Source organism: Meles meles, chromosome 12 (assembly GCF_922984935.1).
Source record: "Meles meles chromosome 12, mMelMel3.1 paternal haplotype, whole genome shotgun sequence".
Lineage (NCBI taxonomy): Eukaryota > Metazoa > Chordata > Mammalia > Carnivora > Mustelidae > Meles > Meles meles.
In genome coordinates this window covers 9986399-10004333 of record NC_060077.1, presented here as the reverse complement: position 1 = coordinate 10004333, position 17935 = coordinate 9986399, and the positions used below count along the sequence as shown (strand labels likewise).

The window sequence follows — 17935 nt, the reverse complement described above, 5'->3', positions numbered from 1 at the left end:
GGGAAGGTAAAACTAAGGCAAGTTCCAAACCAATTTTCTTTCTTTTTTTTTTTTTTTAAGATTTTATTTTTTATTTGAAAGAGAGAGTGAGAGAGCCCGAGCAGGGGGAGCGGCAGAGGGAGAGGGAGAAGCAGGCTCTCCCTTTGAGCTGGGAACCCGATGCTGGGCTCCATCCCAGGACCCTGAGATCACAACCTGAGACCAAGGCAGCTGCCTAACCGACTGAGCCAGCCCGGTGTCCCCCGGAGGATTTCATATGCTGAAGAAGACTCAGCACCCTGGAGGCCTTGCCGTTGTCAAGCTCAGGTGGCTTTTCCCTCTAGCAAAGCACTAGCATTAAGCCAGTTGGGAGTTTTCCAGAGGAACCCTATACTCCACCTGCCTCTTCAAGCGTTTGTCAGGCTGCAGATTCGAAGGTGTTTAATTTTATCTACATTTCCTTCTGCCTTTGTGTCCCACATCACCCAGCGGCAGAATTAGAACCTGCGTCCGGCTCAGACTTCGCCTTTCTGTGTGTCCCTAAGCAAACCAGTCCCCTCTCTGGATCCCTTTCTCCTCGCTGCTCTCATGGACTCGGACTTCCCAGGCCCTGGACTCAATCCCAGGACCCTGGGATCATGACCTGAGCTGAAGGCAGATGCTCAACCACTGAGCCACCCAGGTGCCCCCTTAATTACAGTTTTAACCTATGCCTGGAATGTGACCTTTGAAGCGTCAGCCCGAGATCTCCCCAGGAACACTAGGGAGGTCATCTGCAGGATAAACACGTGGCCAGCCCAGTCCCTGCGCCCCGAAAAGGGGCCTGAAACGTCCTTCCTTTTCCTGTTACCAGCTTCTTGCCCCACTCTCCTCCCTATGAAAACCATCGTGCAACACCTGGAGCTCTTTCTACTTTCTAGATCGGATGCTGCCCCATTTATGAAGCACTTGATGAAGCCAATTAGACCTTCAAATTTATGCCACTGCATTTTGTTTTTTAATGAGGAGAGAAGGGAAAGAGCCCCGGGAGATGACCTCAGTCCCCTGCAAAAGCTGATTTGATTAGCAACTTCTTAAATAGCATTTGCCAAGTGCCCCCTACGAGAGAACTACCATTGTTATGCCATTTCACAGATGGGCAAGTTGAGGCGCAAATATAGCAGGCAATGTGCTCAAGGACATACTAGCATAGATCAAGCCGTCTTAAGGGGTTCAGGGCTCCAGAGTCTGTTTAAGTACAAGGACAGGGGATGGGGCACCTGGGTGGCTCAGTTGGTTAAGCGTCTGCCTTCGGCTCATGTCATGATCCCAGGGTCCTAGGATCGAGTCCCATATCAGGCTCCCTGCTCTGCAGAGAGCCTGCTTCTCCCTCTCCCCTCTGCTCATGCGCTCTCTTGTTCACTGGCTCTCTTTCAAATAAATAGATAAAATCTAAAAAAAAAAAAAAAAAAAAAAAAAAAAGGACGTCCAGGGAGGAGCTGAGCACCGGCCGCCCACCCTATGGGGGTGGGCAAAAACCTCAACAAGGAAGTCAGCTGGGAGCATTCTGTGAGTTTCGGTTTCTAGACTCTCGCCCCAGTCATTTGCAGTTTCCTGGTTCTTGAATGTGAGTTTTGGTTTCCTGGCTGTAAGCAAGGGAGTGGCTGCTTCTCCTCTCCCTTCCATCCCCCGATACCAGCGGGAGCAATGGGCATCTGGGGGTCGCATCTGTACTCCGTGCAGCCTGAGAAGCTGGACGAGCTGATCGAGAACTCCCTGAGGCCCTATGACGAGTGTTGGAGACAGATCCATGAAACGGTGCACGCCATCTGTGCCGTCCTGCAGGAAACGGAGCAGATGCCCCCCATGATAAATGTGGTCAAAGTGAGTGGAAGGCTGGGGGGTCTGGGCTTCTGGGACTCTGAAGTTCCGTGGCCATCGGAAGGAGGAGTGATGTGGTGCTGAGTGCCTTCCGGGTGCAAAGACATCCTCTTGCCCTCCCCACCGTCGAGGGAGGTGATGGAGCACGGGAGTAGGAGCACTCTGCCTTGACTGCTGTGTGCCCCAGGGCAGGTTGCTTAACCTCTCTGTGCTTCAGTCTCTGAGTCTGAAAAACGGGAGAGGAAGAATAAATTCAGACTGTAATGAGGATTAAGCATATAATGTTCTTAGTTTGGGGCCTGGGGCATAGTTAGTCCTTGATAAATGAGCTGTGATTCCTCTCCGTTGTTGTTTCTATCCTCCCCATGTCACGGAGCATTAACTGAGGCTGGGAGATGCAGTGAAACTACCCCAAGGTCGCTCTGTGGTTTCTCAATGGCAGGAAGGGGTGGGTCTTATCAAGTAGAAATGTTTGGTGCTGGGGGTACAAATCCCAGGGCTGAGACTGAAGATCCGGGGCTTTCGGGGAGGAAAAGGTGCTGGGAAAAGTGCCAGGACCGTAGGGTGGGAGGGACTTGGGGTCCGCCAGCCTCGGAACCCCACTTCTCTGCATACACCGTGCCTCCTGGCCTCTGCCTCATGCATGCCCAGCAGCCCTGGCAGTAAAGACGCCTGGATACCTGGCATCCCTTGGCCTTGGCCCAGATGAGGAAACTGAAGCACAAGGAAGTGACTTAGTCGCTGGAGGCAGAGCTGGGCTTTCAGCCCAAATAGTCTGCTTGGTTGCCTGCGCCCTGAACCACCGCCTCTCAATATGGTTCCGTTTTTCCTAACGAAAGTAAAACATAGGAAAGTGGCACAGACCTAAGTGTACAGCCCAGGGGATTGCCACAAACAACACACCTATGTCACCTACGCCCAGATGGAGAAAGGAAACGTTCCCAGCCCCAACAGCCCCAGGACCCTCGATCCAGTCCCCGGGACCCCTAGTCCTCCCCTAACCGCTCTCCGAACTTCTGACAGCCTAGTTTCATTTTGCTGTTTGTTCGTTTGTTTGTTTGTTTAACTTTGCATAATTGTGGGGTGACCAACCGTGCTGGTCTGCCCGGGACCGAGGGGTTTTCTGTGCTGAGACTGGGAATGTCCCGGGAAAACCAGACAGGCTGGTCACTGGATATGAAGGAAATCATGCCCAGTGTGGCTTTACTGCATGGCTTCTTGGACCCCATCCTGTTTAGGAAATGTACATTGTCGTGTGTGAGCGTGTGTTTATCGATTCGACGCTGGGTAGTGTCCCAGGGTGTGAGGACACCGCCTTTGTCCCTCCTCCTGCTGACCGCCGCTTGAGCTGCCTTCCGTCGAGGCTCGTATGAGAGGTGCTGCGAAAGGCATCCTCGTTCAGGTCTTTGGGCAGACAAAAGGACACCTGCCACTCGATTTTAAGACTCTTGGTGACACTTGTGGCTTTGGCTGGATTTGAGAAATACTAAGGCCTGCTGGGGCATCCGGCCACCCCAGAGGGTCCAGAGTTTCACATCTGTGTCTCTGTCACTGGCAGGGCGGCTCCTATGGCAGGAAAACGATGTTGAGGGGCAACTCCGATGGGACAATTGTCATCTTTGTCAGTGACTTTGAACAGTTCCAGGATCAGAAAGAAAACCAAGATGAAATCCTCACCAAGCTCTGGCTGTGTCTGACAGAGTGTCAGTTCACCAGGAAGATGCCGGCCAAAATGGAGGTCCAGAAGTCCCCCAGTGGGCTCACCTTCCAGCTGTCCACAAAATCACAGAACATCACGTTCAAGGTGCTGCCTGCTTACAACGCTCTGGGTGAGTTGCTCCTGGGTGTGTGCACGGCACAGGTCTGGAGAGGGGTGTTGAGAGAGCAAAGCCAAAGAAAGGGGTGTCAGACAGCCATGGGGGTCCTTGAGGCTGGGGATGGGATAGATACCACTGGTATGTTCCAAAGCCAGGGACCACATCCCTTCAAGAGAGGGGGTCCCTCCTGCCCTAGGCTTACTCTCTTCTCTAGAACTTTTCCCCCATCTCCTAACTGACTTTGGAGAAAATGTCCTAGATTACAGAATCTAGAGCAGAGTTCTCAAACAATGACATGCACACAAATCACCAGGGAACCTTGTTCAAGTGCAGGCTCTGATTCGGGAGATTGGGGCTGGGCCTCGGACTCTGTATGTCTATCCAGGGCCGTGCTGCTGGTGCTGGTCCACACACCACCCCTGGGGATTTAGGCTAGAATAAACATTGATCAGAGGAAGAGGATGGGACAAACATCTGGGAAAAGTTCAGCTGGGGCGGGTATTTGGAGTCTGCCTTCTGGCCAAGTCAACATCAAGGCAACTGGTTGCCCTTCCGTGGGCAACTGGTTGGACAAATGGATGGTTGGTTGGTTGGATGGATGGATGGATGGGTGGGTGGATGGATAGATGGGTGGATGGATGGATAGATGGAAGGATGGATGGATTGATGGATGGGTGGATAGATGGGTGGATGGATGGATGGATGGATGGATGGGTGGATAGATGGGTGGATGGATGGATGGATGGATGGATGGATGGATAGGTGGATGGATGGGTGGATGGATGGGTGGATGGATGGATATGATAGGCTGGATGGATGAATGGATGGATAGAAGGAAAGATGGATGGGTGGATGGATGGATGGTTGGAAGGAAGGAAGGAGGGGTGGATGGATAGATGGATGGTAGATAGGAAGGAAGGATAAAGCTCAGCCTAGTAACAGCTTAGTCTAGAGCACAGGTGCATATAATCACAAACTTAAATGCTAGAGCTGAAATTAAACCCCTCATTAAGCAAACAGGAAAACTAGGAAAAAGAATGTCCCAGAGACACACACCAGTTACTGATAGAACTAGAAATGAAAATCCAGATCTTCTAAACCCCAAGTCAGGATGCCTTTAAGATGAACACACACACACACACACACACACACACACACATAAACACACCAATCGGTGACTTGCATTCACGGTAAGGTAACCAAGTTAGAGAAAAGTACACCCATCTGGAAGGTAGGCAGCTCTCACTTCTATCCTGGCCCCACCACTTACCCACTTTTGCTAACTCTAAGATCAGGCTCAAAATGGCTAGTTTACAGGGCCTTTAAGATGATAGGGACTACCCCAAACAAGGTCTGGGGTCAAGGTGAAGAGACCTCCTGTGTCTCAGAATTCATAGGAAATCCTATATTCTCTCTTGTTCAGAGTATGGTGGCTGGAGACTGGGCCAAAGCGCCTTCTGCTGGGTTCAACCCTAACATTGCAAGGACGGTGTGAAAAGGACACACGCACTCTTCCTCGCATGTGGTATCCAGACGCTGCCACTAGATGGCGCCAGAACTGCACATTCCCCGCTGAGATCCCTCTGGGGAAGGACAGGATGAGGATGGCTTTCCGGCGAAAGGAACCTACTGGGGAATTCTTAAATATCTGTGGGAGTGAATGAAAGAAACAAGCTGGCTCCTGGCTCCTCTTGTTTATGTCTTTGTAAAATGTGCTTGTAAGCAGTAGAGCTCAGCCTGCAAGAGGAGAAATCTTATTGAAATTTTGTGGCCCTATAATATCCTTCCCCTCTGTGGCAGAGGCTTCTTCGCCCCCCACACACCAGTGGTTCTCAGACGTCCCTGGGGATCAGCATCCCCTGAAAAACTTAGTTAAAAAACAAGGGGCACCTGGGTGGCTCAATGGGTTAAAGCCTCTGCCTTCCGCTCAAGTCACAATCCCAGGGTCCTGGGATCGAACCCCGCATCGGGCTCTCTGCTCGTCGGGGAACCTGCTTCCTCCTCTCTCTCTGCCTGCCTCTCTGCCTACTTGTGATCTCTGTCTGTCAAATAAATAAATAAAATCTTTAAAAAACAAAAACAAACAAACAAACAAACAAAAAACTTAGTTAAAAAACGAGGCCCAAGCTCTCTCCACTCGGGTGTCAGATCTCCTGCAAAGCTAATCTGGATTTAAGAGCCTCCTGGGCCTGTACTCCAGATGAGCGGGGCAGCAGGATTCCAATGGCCCCCAGTTTGAGAACCATTACCCGGCATCACAGGGTCCCGTTCGGAGGGGAGTGTGCTGCCTACTGCCTCTAACGCCAGCCTCCAGGGCCCTGCCTTCCCCTTACCTGCCTCCTCAGAGTCCCTGTCCCCTTGACTCACTGGCTGGGCTCCGAAGCAGAAGACACCGTGTGCATCCACGGACCCTATTTGCTTCCAGGTCTATGCCAGCCGTGCCAGCCCCATTTGTTCGAGAAGCCATCTTTCCTTCCTCTCTCGGAGCTCCCCCTTCCTCATTTATATTGTGTTTTCCGTCATTCCGTTTCTGTCGACCTTGCCCTGGGCCAGCACCCGACACGACAGTCATTGAATTATCACGGGAGGCACGCCTCCCCTTGCCTTTTAGGCGAACACACCGCGTCCCTGACAGGTGAAGCCACCAGCGGGTGCTGCCGAACCCCAGCAGCCTTCACAGCTGGCTCCCTGGGGGCAGGGTGCCCCAACACCACTGGTTCTCCATCTCTCTTTTTTCGCCCCAGGCTTGAGCGAGAAGCCCACCCCCCAGACCTACCGAGAGCTCAGAAGAGCCCTGGACATGACCAAAGCCCACCCTGGCGAATTCTCCGTCTGCTTCGCTGAGCTCCAGCAGAGGTTTTTCCACAACCGTCCGAGAAAGCTGAAGGATTTGATCCTCTTGGTAAAGTACTGGTACCAACAGGTAATTTTCAAATTCCATTTCTAGGGCGGTCGTCCGATTCCCCTTCGCCAAGACCATCTGCAGCCAGGAAAATATGACACTCTTGAGTATAGAGCTCAGTGCATTTTTTAAAAATTCATTTATTTATTTATTTAGAGAGAGAGGGAGATCGTGATGGGGGAGGAGGCAGACGGAGAGAGAGAGAGACTCTCAGGCAGACTTCTCGCTGAGCACAGAGCTCCGTCTGAGGACCCTGAGATCATGACCTGAGTCAAAATCAAGAGTCAGATGCTTAACTCACTGAGTCCCCCAGGTGCCCCCAGCTCAGTGCCTTTTTATAACCTTTTGAGCAACGTCCAGATCAAAATAGGGCACCTTTCCTGCCTCCCAGCAGCTGCCTCAAGCCCCTTCCCAGTGAATAGTCCCGACAGGTGACCACCGTCCTAACGTGTCTCCACCAGTCAGTTCTGCTTGTTTTTGAACTTGAAATCAGTGGTGTGTACCATCTGCTCAGCGTGAGGTCTGAGAGATGGTCTCTGTTGTTGCACGTAGTTGTGGTGTCTCGTTGTCCAGTAGGATTCTGTCGTCTCGGCTGGACATACCTTTCTCCATTCTGCTAATGGACACTTGGGTCGTGTCCAGATTGGGGCTATTATGAATTAGGTTACTTTGGCTATTCCCCTACGGGTCTTTTTGTGAGTTTAAGCACTCATTTCTCTTGGGTAAATATACAGGAGTGGAAGTGCTGGGTTGTAAGTTATCTGCATACATAGATAGATAGACACATATCTACGTGACGTATTTATATATGTATGTAAGTGCGCATAATAAATATATATACAGGCCATATACTATATTGTTATATGGTATATAAAACATATGTCGTTACATAAATATATAATATATTAAATATATGTAATAATATATATATTAAACTTTAGGAAGTACTGCCAACACTAGTTTTCCCAAGCGGTTGTCCCTAATAACACTCCCATCAGCGACATATGACCGTTTCAGGTTCTCCACACCCTTGCCAACACTTGATACTAAAATCCATCGGATCTGAGGCGTGGCGTCCTTTAGGCATGAGGGTTGGGGGTAAGTGGGTCCCCAGATTAGCCACTGTCCCTTTCTTCCCCCACAGTGCCAGGAGAAGCTGAAAGATCTGCCCCATCCGCCCACGTATGCCTTGGAGCTGCTCACGGTCTATGCCTGGGAACAGGGGTGCAGAGCAGAAAACTTTGACATGGCGGAAGGCATCCGAACTGTCCTGGGGCTAATCAGACAGCCGGAGCAGCTGTGCATCTATTGGATGGTCAACTACAACTTTGAGAATGAAACAGTCCGGAACATTCTGCTGAGCCAGCTGAGGTCACCCAGGTAGCAAGCTTGCTTCTACCCTCTCTCTTTACCTGTTCGCTTGCAAGCCAGGCTGTGCTGTTAGCGTGAAGGCTCCACCCCATCCTTCCCAGCCAAGGATGCTCCAAAGGAACCCCAACAGCGGTGGGGAGGGAGGCAGGGCAGGAACGAGGGGAACCTGACCGATGCCTTTCACATTTCAGACCGTCGTCATATTTTGCTCCCCAAACAAACACTCGAGAGGTGCTTCCCCTTATGGAAGGAAGGGGCTAACCATTTAATTACATTGCTCACAGAACATCTCTGCAAAGCACTGAGGGCAGGAATAGAAGGTCTAGCCGTCTCAGACAAAGCACCCGAGGAACCAAGAGGAAGCGTGGGTCTGGGTTACCAGACGCCCCGTCCAGTCCTCCCTTTCCCAGCATGGACTTCTTCTTCCACAGGCAGCCCAACTGATTTTTTTTTTTTTAATCTAATGGAATTCATAGGCCAGTAATCTTGGATCCAGCCGACCCAACCAATAACGTGAGCAAAGATAAGGCGTGTTGGCAACTGTTAAAGCAAGAAGCTTTGAGCTGGTTGTCTTCTCTCAGCCCGAATCAGTCACCTGGACCATCATGGAATGTTCTGGTGAGAGAGCTTTGCAAATACAGCTCATGTCATGCTGCAGGAAGGGTGTCCTGGTGCCCAGACCCCAGTCTTAGCCAAGAACACCATGTGCGGATTTCCTATAGCTGGGGTGACAAATTGTGCGGATTTCCTATAGCTGGGGTGACAAATTGTCATACGCTGGTGGCTTACAGCAGCAGAAATGTATTCTCTCGCAGATCTGGAGTTTAGAAATCCAAGGTTAAAGTGGGCTCTGTGAAGGCTCCTGGGGAGAATTTCTCCTTTTTCTGGTGTTTGCTGGTGCTCTCGGCATGTGGCTGTGTCCCTCCCATCTCTGCCTCTATTTTCACACGGCCTTCTGTGGTGTGTCTTCACAATATCTCTTCTCTTTGCGTCTCTGTCTCCGTGTCCCCCTCCTCTTAAAACTGAGCAAAGAGAGAAGGGCACCTGCCGATTAACGATTTCAATGAATTGCCGCAGGGGAGAGAGCAGGTGGAGAGGTGGGGGGTGGTCCCCACGGAGCAGAGCTCCAGGCGAGTGCCTGGCAGCCGCCCTCTCCCCAGACTGGAGCGCAGATCAAAGGGCTGGCTTCCCCTCCCATCCCCCCACGGAATGCCCCTGCGCTCTCAGAGCTTAAGGACTATGCGACAAGAATGTCATCAGTCTAGGCCACTGATTCCTTTCCGTTTTTCTGGGGGTCATGGGATGGCAGGGGGACAAAGGTGTCATTTGAGGCCACATAGGGCAACCAAATTCCACATTGAACAGACACGCAACTAATTTACATCCGAAGAACGGGGCGGGGGGGGGTGAATCTACATTCCATTTGGCATAAAAAGTTGAGGGTCGACTGAGCAAAGATGGGATATAACTGAGTTTCCAAGTGCCCGGGGCCCTGGACGGGGAGGTCCCTGTGGGCGGGGAGCTCCCTACCGGGATCCAGAAGGAACATGGTCCGCCCACTCCTTGTCCCGACTTTCCCTAGACTCTGGGCTTTGCTCCTTGACCTCGATTTTCCTGGCTTCTTAAAACAGCCTTTTAAAAATATCCACCCCACCCCCAACTCTATTCTGAACACTTTTAAACACACAGAAAAGTTGTAAAAATGGTTCAGTGAACCCCTGCATCGACCTGGACATGCACACGTTTAGCCCTTGGCCTCTCCAGCTGCGTTGCGGTCTGCGTGTGTGTACGCACGCTCGTCACCGTCACTATTGTGTTGGGTATGTTGTTCCCACTGGGCCGCTGGAGCTGGCTGCCCGAGAGGGACATTCTCGTAGCGAACCACACTCAATGATCGAATTCCAGAGTTTAAGATAAGAACATTATTACCGTCCAGCGGTTTCCAGATCTTCCCAGCTATCTGAAGAATGTTTCTGGTAGCCAGTTTTTCCCCAGCCCACGCTGCTTTTAGTTCTCGTGTGCTGCCCCTAAGACGTCTTTCGCTCCCTGCTTTTGCTCTGTTTTCTACCCAATCAACCTGTTTCCAGAACCAGGAGGCTGCCCCTCTCACGAGAGCCGTTGGAGGCCACTTGGGCCCACAAGCTGCTGCATCAGGGCGTCTGGGCACTGGAGGGCACACACGTACACGCACATGTACACACAGACACACACACACAGACACACACCCCCCCACCCCCACGATACTCAGCCAGGTGGGAAGGGCAATACTGGTAACGAATTTGCCTTCAACTAATGGTGAAGTCCACTGCCAAATCGGGAGGCAACCAAGGTTGACCTTCAACTTTAAAGCTAACCAGTCGACCCGTGTCCCCAGGGAGATGTGGCCCGTCTTCTCTGTGCTCACCAGCAAAGGGACGGTGTCTGTACAGAGCAGTGTTCCTTTCCCTGCTGGAAGGAGGGAAGGAAGGGAGGGAGGAAGGAAGGGGAAAGAGAGAAAGAAAAGGAAGAGGAAAGAAAACCACAAATTTCAAGGCTGAGGAATATCACAAATTTAATTTAATTTAAAGCTTCTAGCCTTCCATCTCTCTATAAAATGCTGATGCTCCTGCCTCCCTCTTGAAAGGATCCTGTGATGACACTGGGTGCACCCAGGTAATCCAGGATCATTCCCCCACCTCCAGAGCCTTAGCTTAACCACATCTGGAAAGTTCCACGTTCCATATAAGGAAACCGACGCGCAGTTTCTGGGGCCTTAGATGCGGACATGTGGGGAGGTGGGGGTGTCACCCCTCTCCACCTCCACAGACGGGGGCCTCTAGGGTAGACTGAGCAGGTGGGGCCTCCCATAGGGTGTCAGGACCTGTGACATGGCGCAAACCCCACAGTCTGAGCTTTTCTACTGAAGAGGAAAGAACTGCACTCCTGTGCAGGCCAGACCCCACTTAGAGATCAGAATTTGCTTTCTTTCCAGAAGTGACCCCAAGCGCAAGGAAGGGGCACATCCCACCCTCCATGACCCCTTTTGGAGCAGAGAAGTGTCCCTTCAGACTGAACCCACGGGCCCTCCGATCCTAGACTGGCTCTCTGCTCCTCAGCACACTGAGAACAGTACCGAGGGCTGAATAGTGTCCCCCCAAACTCATGTCCACCTGGACCCTCGGAATGGGAGCTTCTTTGGAAGTGGGGTCTTTGCAGGCATCATCAGTGAGATGAAGTCATCCCAGATCGGCATGGGCTCTGACTCCAGTGACTGGTGTCCTTATAAGAAGGCACAGGGAGACCCAGACACGCCAGTGGCCGGAGTGGTGTGTCTACAAGCCAGGAAAGGCGAGTTGTTGCTGGAACCTCCGGAGGGGCAGGGAAGGGGCAAGGAAGTCTCCTTCCCTACAGCCTTCAGAGGCTGCCCGGCTCTGCCGACACTCTGAGCGCAGACTTTAGTCTCTGGAACATGAGAGAACATACATTTCTGTCGCCGGAAGCTCCTCAGGGGTATGTTGCTAGGGCAGCCCCGGAAAACCAATCCCCAAGGGCACGTGTGTGCAGCAGAAGCCGATGAGGTCTGAGAAGGCTCGCGTGCGAGCATTTCTCCAGAAATCCGCAGTCCCTGCAGTCAGCGGAAAAGAAAGGAGGCACAAAGGTTAAGGGGGGGTCCAGCCACAGAAGGCATTGCCACACCCAGAATAGCTTCGAGGCCCGGGAGGGGTCAGATCTTTCCTGGGGGTAGGAAGGAACGACTCACAAAGTTTTTGTTTTGGGCTGGGGGGGCGCGGGGAGGGCTTTGGGCACTCTTTGGGGAACTCTCCCGAGTGTTCTCGTGGTGTGTCGATGAAAGCACTGAGCCTCCGTCCACCTTCCCAGCCGGTGCCGCTGTTCGCCACCCCGGGCCATCTTCTAGACAAGTTTATCAAGGACTTTCTCCAGCCCAACAAACAGTTCCTAGACCAGATCACCATAGCTGTTGACTTCATCTGTAAATTCCTTCAAAAAAATTGCTTTAGCCATTCAAGGACGAAGGTTCAGAAGACTGTGAAGGTGAGCATTGGCCTTTCTCCCACGTGGTTCCCGGAGCTCTGCAGAGCCCGCCTGTGGACAGAGGGCAAGGGAGGAGGGAGGAAGCGGGGGAGATGGGCACCCAGGACTGCGGCTCTCAGTGGGGTTGCCTGTGCCCCGCTTCCATCACTAATGATACACTTTTGGCTCTGTATGAGCTTCTGGGGGGCTGCGTGACCCTTAGTGGCCTTGGCTTGGGACCTGCACCTCCCCCAACTCTGCCTCTGTCTCCCCATCACCTCTCCCCTGAGGGTCTCCTCTTCTTCCTCTTGTCTCCTAAGGACACCTGCCATTGGATTTAGGGTCCGCAGACCCCTCACTCAATGACATTGACAAAGACCCTTTTTCCAAGTCAGGTCATGTTCTCACATTCTCATTGGGAACCACTGGGGCTACCATTCAAACCAAAGCATTTTCTAAGCTCGGCGTGTACTGAAACAGAACATGACCTCTTTCTTGTTTTAATGACCACAGCCCACTAAGCCCCATCAACTGAGCTAGAGGTTCATTCTTGTCCAAGACTCAAGGCCACGGGCTAACCCGCTTCCCTCCATCTGTTGGTCAGCGACCAGATCACCAGGTGCCAGTCCCGAGGAGGGAGCAGGGAGGTGCCCATACGGTGCCAAACAGACCTGGGAGCCTAATGTCCTGAGACAGACCCGGGGACCGGTACCAATATCCCATGAGTGTTGAGTAAAATGTCTCACTGAGGTTCATCAGACTGAGTTCATGGTCACAGGCTGAGTTCACGGTCAGTGCTAGAATTGTCCAAGCTTGTTTTCTCACCTCCCGAGATTCCCATTCACCCGTAGTAAAAAATAAAAGGTATAGCGTCACATCACAGAAGAAAATAGGAAGAGAACCACCAGTGCACAGGACGTTGCTTTCTGTCTTCCTGAAGTTGGGAAGGGTTGTCTGCTGGGTGACATAGGATGCGTGCCCTGAATGTGAGGAGGGGGCGTAGAGTGGCCTGCTAAGGCCAACACTCACAGACCAGCTGCATGAACGAAACAGGTTGCGTACCGCCCCTCATCCCTAACCCGCTGCCAGGCATTTACCACCCATGGGTAAAACAAAGGTGTTCTTTATAAAAATTGAATGAGCTCTTTGGGGGCAACCAGGGCAGCAAGTGTGAAGTTCGGTGCCCAGAGCAAAGCCCCCAGCATCGTGCGTGGAACGGCTCTCTGTGGGGAAGCTGGCTTCTCCCCCCGCTTGCCCTCAAAGCAGCCTGTCAGCTAAGTTCTGTAACAGACTGTTTAGAGCAGAAAGGGAAGGAGGAAGAGGAGGAGGAAGGGAGGAAGAGAGAGGAGGAGGGAGGAGGAAATAGAGAACCCTGTGAGGCAGGGACATACAGAGCCCCCATTTATTACCCGACCCCTTACGGAAAGTTTGCCGAACGCTGTACCTGAATCTATGATCCGCAGCTTGCAAGAGGAAATGGATGAATCAGGGAACTTTCAACGCAATGATTGCATCCAGCTTGATTTCTCTCAGGTCACTGGAATTCCCATAAAGCTAAATGCTCTTTGGGAGAAATCTTGAGGAAGTTAACACAAGAAGTGGGTGATGGGTAAAAGCCCCTCCGTTGTTCATGGGTTAATAAGCACATCAAAGGGCATGAGAAAACCTTTGGAACCAAACTATTCGTTTGAAAAATTGAATGCTCTGCTTTGGACTCAGCCTTAATTGGACCCTAACCTTGGCAACCTCATTAATGAGCCTGCTGCTGCCGGCCTGTTGGGGGTGGGGGGGGGGTGAGGGGCTTGGGATCTAGAAAATGCTGGATCTCAGCTTGCCTTTCTTCACTAGGGAGGGTCGACGGGCAAAGGCACAGCTCTGAAGACTGGCTCCGATGCTGACCTCGTCGTGTTCACAGACTCGCTTAAAAACTACACCTCCCAAAAAAACGAGAGATGCTGTATCATCAAGGAAATCCATACACAGCTAGTAGCCTGTCAGCAGGAGAAAGAGTTCGAAGTAAAGTTTGAGATTTCAAAATGGAAGGCTCCCAGGGTGCTGAGTTTCTCTCTGAAATCCAAAGTGCTCAACGAAAGTGTGAACTTTGATGTCCTGCCTGCATTTAATGCCCTAGGTGAGGCCCCCTCCCCCAGACCTTTGCTGCTGGAGGAGGAAGCAGGGTTCTGGGGTGATGGGGCAAGGAGGGTGGAGGGAAAGCCATGTGACCTCGTAATGGCTCTTAGGTCTAGTGCCCCCAACAGGCGGCGTGAGGAATGGCAGCAGCCCCTTACACCTACGGACCTGTTCATTCTCCTTTCTCACTTACCCATCCTTACATTCTTCTATTCCTGTAGTATCCCTCACAATATCTATCAAAGAATGGGGCCACGGGAGTTCTGTACACATTTACAGATAAAAGGCCACAAGTATTAGTGAAGGAAATGAAGGAACAGACTGGGAAGAATTCTGAGGCAAAGACAGAAAATCTGGGTGCCTTCAGTCTGCTTTGGAAATTCGGTTCATGAACAACAGATATGTAATGTTGTATTAAAATAAACCAAGACCATTTCAGCAATTTTCCAAATCAGAATCAAAAAGACTCTGATACCTTCCTTCTGAATAGGTCTGTGTCTCTAGAGAGGAAATAATAGTATAAATTGGGGGTCAGTTTTTTTTTTAAAGGCAAGGTAGCAAGTATTTTCAGCTTTGAGGACGACACAGTTCCCGTCTCAACTACTCAACTCTGCTACTGTACCCTGAAAGCAGCCATAGACAGTACATTAACAAAGAAGCATAGCAGTGTTCCAATAAAACTTTATTTACAAAAACAAGAAGTGGGCCAGATTTCGCCTACCATCCATAGTCAGCAAACTCCCAATCAGTGCTGTCTAAAATGTCTTTCTGTGATAATAACCATGTTCTACATCTACTAACAGCTTGAAATGTGGTTAATGGGACTGAGGAACCAAATTTTTCATTTTATTTCCCTCTAGTTAGTTTGAATCCAAATAGCCACATTGTTTGGGGGCTACTGTATCAGACAGTGTACATCTAGAGAATACTTTGATAATAGCACCTGTTCTCCTACAGACCATATAATTTTTTCAACTATCCCAGTACTCCAGTATCTTAGACATTAATTGTTCAAATATACAAACAGAATTCAGAGTCATCGAATTAAATTATATTGGTCAAAAGTATGTGGAAATGGTTACTTTTATGCACAGCAAAGCCTAAACGAAACATCTCTCCCATGCTAGGTCGGTGGAATCCTGGCTCCCCACCCAACCCCAAGGTCTACACTGATCTCATCGATCTGTATAAGTCGTCAGACGCCGTGGGCGGAGAATTTTCCACCTGTTTCACGGAGCTGCAGTGCAACTTTGTTGTCTCTCGGCCCACCAAACTGAAGGATCTAATTCGTCTGGTGAAACACTGGTACAGACAGGTACGGCCGCTCTCACTGCAGCTGTCTGGAAGTGCTTTACCGTGCTCTGCGCCCATGCGACCGGTTCTCATCAAGTGTTCCATGGGCCCATGCTCTCCCGTGCTGGGGGCTGAGCCACTCTGGGGACCCTGTCTACTAATCCTGCTTGTCTCTGTGACGTCCCCATCACCAAACCCTTGAAGCTGGGTGAGCTGTAGAGCACCCTCTCCCATCAAAGCAGCCGCGTCTGTCTTATTTTGCCTCTGCTCTGACCCCCAGAGAATTGGGCAGGAATCCAAGTTATTCTGCTCCCCGGGGCAGGTGAAACTAGGACTTTCCATGCCTGCAGGTCACCAGCACGGCTTAGCCCCCGCTCAGCACCCAGCGGAGCACACACAGATGCTAGCCGTGAAAACAGGTTGCAAGCCACAGGCGGGACCAGGGGCTGCCTTTTCTGTGAGGGTTAGCCTCCCTCCACTTCCGTCACTGTCTCGCACACAGGGGAGCCTCTGAGTATCTCCGTGGCAGCAGACACCCAGCCCAGCAGCAGCTGCTTCCTGCGTACAGCAACCTGAGCTCTGTGGTTTCCAACCCAGAAACTCAGAGAAATAGCTGTACTCCCAGCCCCAGGGTGCTCAGAGGGCTCGGGGCTACTGTGTGACCTTGAACGAGTAACTTCCCCTCCCCGCACCTCACGTCTTCATCAGAAACGTCGACCTATGCCTGCTTGGTGATGTCGGAGGATTAGGAATGACATGTAAAATGTCTGGCCCCTCTGTGAGCCCGCAGAGTGTTCTGAAAGTGGTGTTCTGAAAGTGGTCGCTGTTGTAGAACTCTAGGTAGTCCTATATGGCTGAAGCCCAGCCCAGAAATCTGTAAGCCACTAAGGGAGGCCCCGCTCAGATCTCCAGCAGCCCCGCCCCATCAGCCCTGCGTCTCGTGCCTCCATTGCCCCGCTTGTGGCCCTGGGGACCATTAATGGGTGGTGTCTTCTGCTCTCTGAGCTCACTGCTCCTCCCCGCTTCACCAGTACTGTCTGACCTTCCCCTCTTCCCTCAGTGTGAAAGGAAACTGAAGCATAAAGGGTCTCTGCCCCCGAAGTACGCCTTGGAGCTGCTCACCATCTACTCCTGGGAGCAGGGGAGCGGGGCAGAGAATTTTGACACCGCGGAAGGTTTCCGGACGGTCCTGGAGTTGATCACAAAATATCGGCAGCTCTGTGTCTTCTGGACAGTCAATTACAACTTTGAGGATGAGACTGTGAGGAACTTCCTACTGACCCAGATCCAGAGGACCAGGTGCTCCAAACCCTGCCACCCCCTTTCTTTAACCAGATTCCCTCCAACGCTGTGACAGCCACCCGGGTTCTCCTCCCTGGGCTCGGGATTCAGTGTTCCCCCCAAGAAACAGGATGGTGGCGGGTGGGGAGTGGAAAGGCGCCAACCAACAGGAGCTCCCATAGTCTCTGGGGAGGAAGTCCTGGGGGAGGGGAGGGCAGGACAGAACGTCATCCAGGAGGATTAGAGAAGGAAGGACCAAGGTACAGGTCTCTGGGCTGCTTCCGTCTTCCTAGGTTGGAAGAAAAAGTGTGAATTCATTAGCAGGTCTTAGAGCTGTGGAAGTGGGAAGTGTGTCCCTGAGAAATAATGCTATCCTTTCCTCATGGCTGATTCATCCTACAGGAGAATTAGATTTTATTCGATTTATTGGATCAGCTCTCATCTCCCCTTTCAGACCTGCATCCCGCAAAACCGCTATCCTTCAAGAATAGCGGGGACTCTTAGCGTGTCCATTCAGTGCTGCCAGCAGAGCCGAAAAACAAGGGAGGCAAAAGAAAAGGAACAGGAGGAAAGGAAAAAAGCTCTGAGAAAGAATAGAGGAGAAGAAAGAGAGAACAAGATACTATGGGCTGCCTACCACGGGCATGGCCAACATGACATTATGGTTGATTAAAGTACCCAGCATATTTCAGTCGATCTAACAGGAGGGAGATGTTTCTATTATGCCGTCCTGTGTACAGGAAGGAACAGCTTTCAAAATACTATTGGCGAATGTCACGGGATTCTTGAAAATCACTTTGTGCTGTATCAGTACATTTGAATTACCGGCACCTAAAACGTAGGACACGTTGTTTTGGTGCCAGAAGTGGGATGGGCCCCCGATTCTGAGGTCGCTGGTTTTAAAAAGCATGTCGTGTTTCGGACTCTCTTTTAGGCCCGTGATCTTGGACCCAGCGGACCCCACCGGCGACGTGGGCGGAGGCGACCAATGGTGCTGGCATCTCCTAGCAAAAGAAGCTACCGAGTGGTTGTCCTCTTTCTGCTTCACAGATGGGACTGGATGTCCTGTGCAATCGTGGAAAGTGCCAGTAAGGATAATCTAAAGGAAGTGCCATCTGGAGATGCTCCCGGGACGCGCTTACCTCCAAGAGCTTTTTCCTCTGTAGCAACGTAGAATTCTTTCCACCCCAAATAACAGCCCAACTCAAGAGCAGAGAACAAAACAAAATAGGCATTTTTGGTTGTTGTTTTTTTTTCTTTTTTTTCCTTCTTGTTCAAGCAGTCCTAAGGC

The 17935-nt window shown here is 51.3% G+C and overlaps 1 protein-coding gene across 1 annotated transcript in view; it reads left to right on the top strand.

Moving 5' to 3' along the window:
- Positions 1-17935, top strand: part of OAS3 (2'-5'-oligoadenylate synthetase 3) — a 44353-nt gene that overhangs the window by 24320 nt on the left and 2098 nt on the right. Inside the window, 10 exon segments of the mRNA XM_046025504.1 lie at positions 1546-1842; positions 3398-3668; positions 6401-6579; positions 7703-7938; positions 8406-8547; positions 11788-11961; positions 13789-14071; positions 15198-15385; positions 16424-16662; positions 17579-17732. Coding sequence (XP_045881460.1) covers positions 1546-1842; positions 3398-3668; positions 6401-6579; positions 7703-7938; positions 8406-8547; positions 11788-11961; positions 13789-14071; positions 15198-15385; positions 16424-16662; positions 17579-17732 — 2163 coding nt within the window.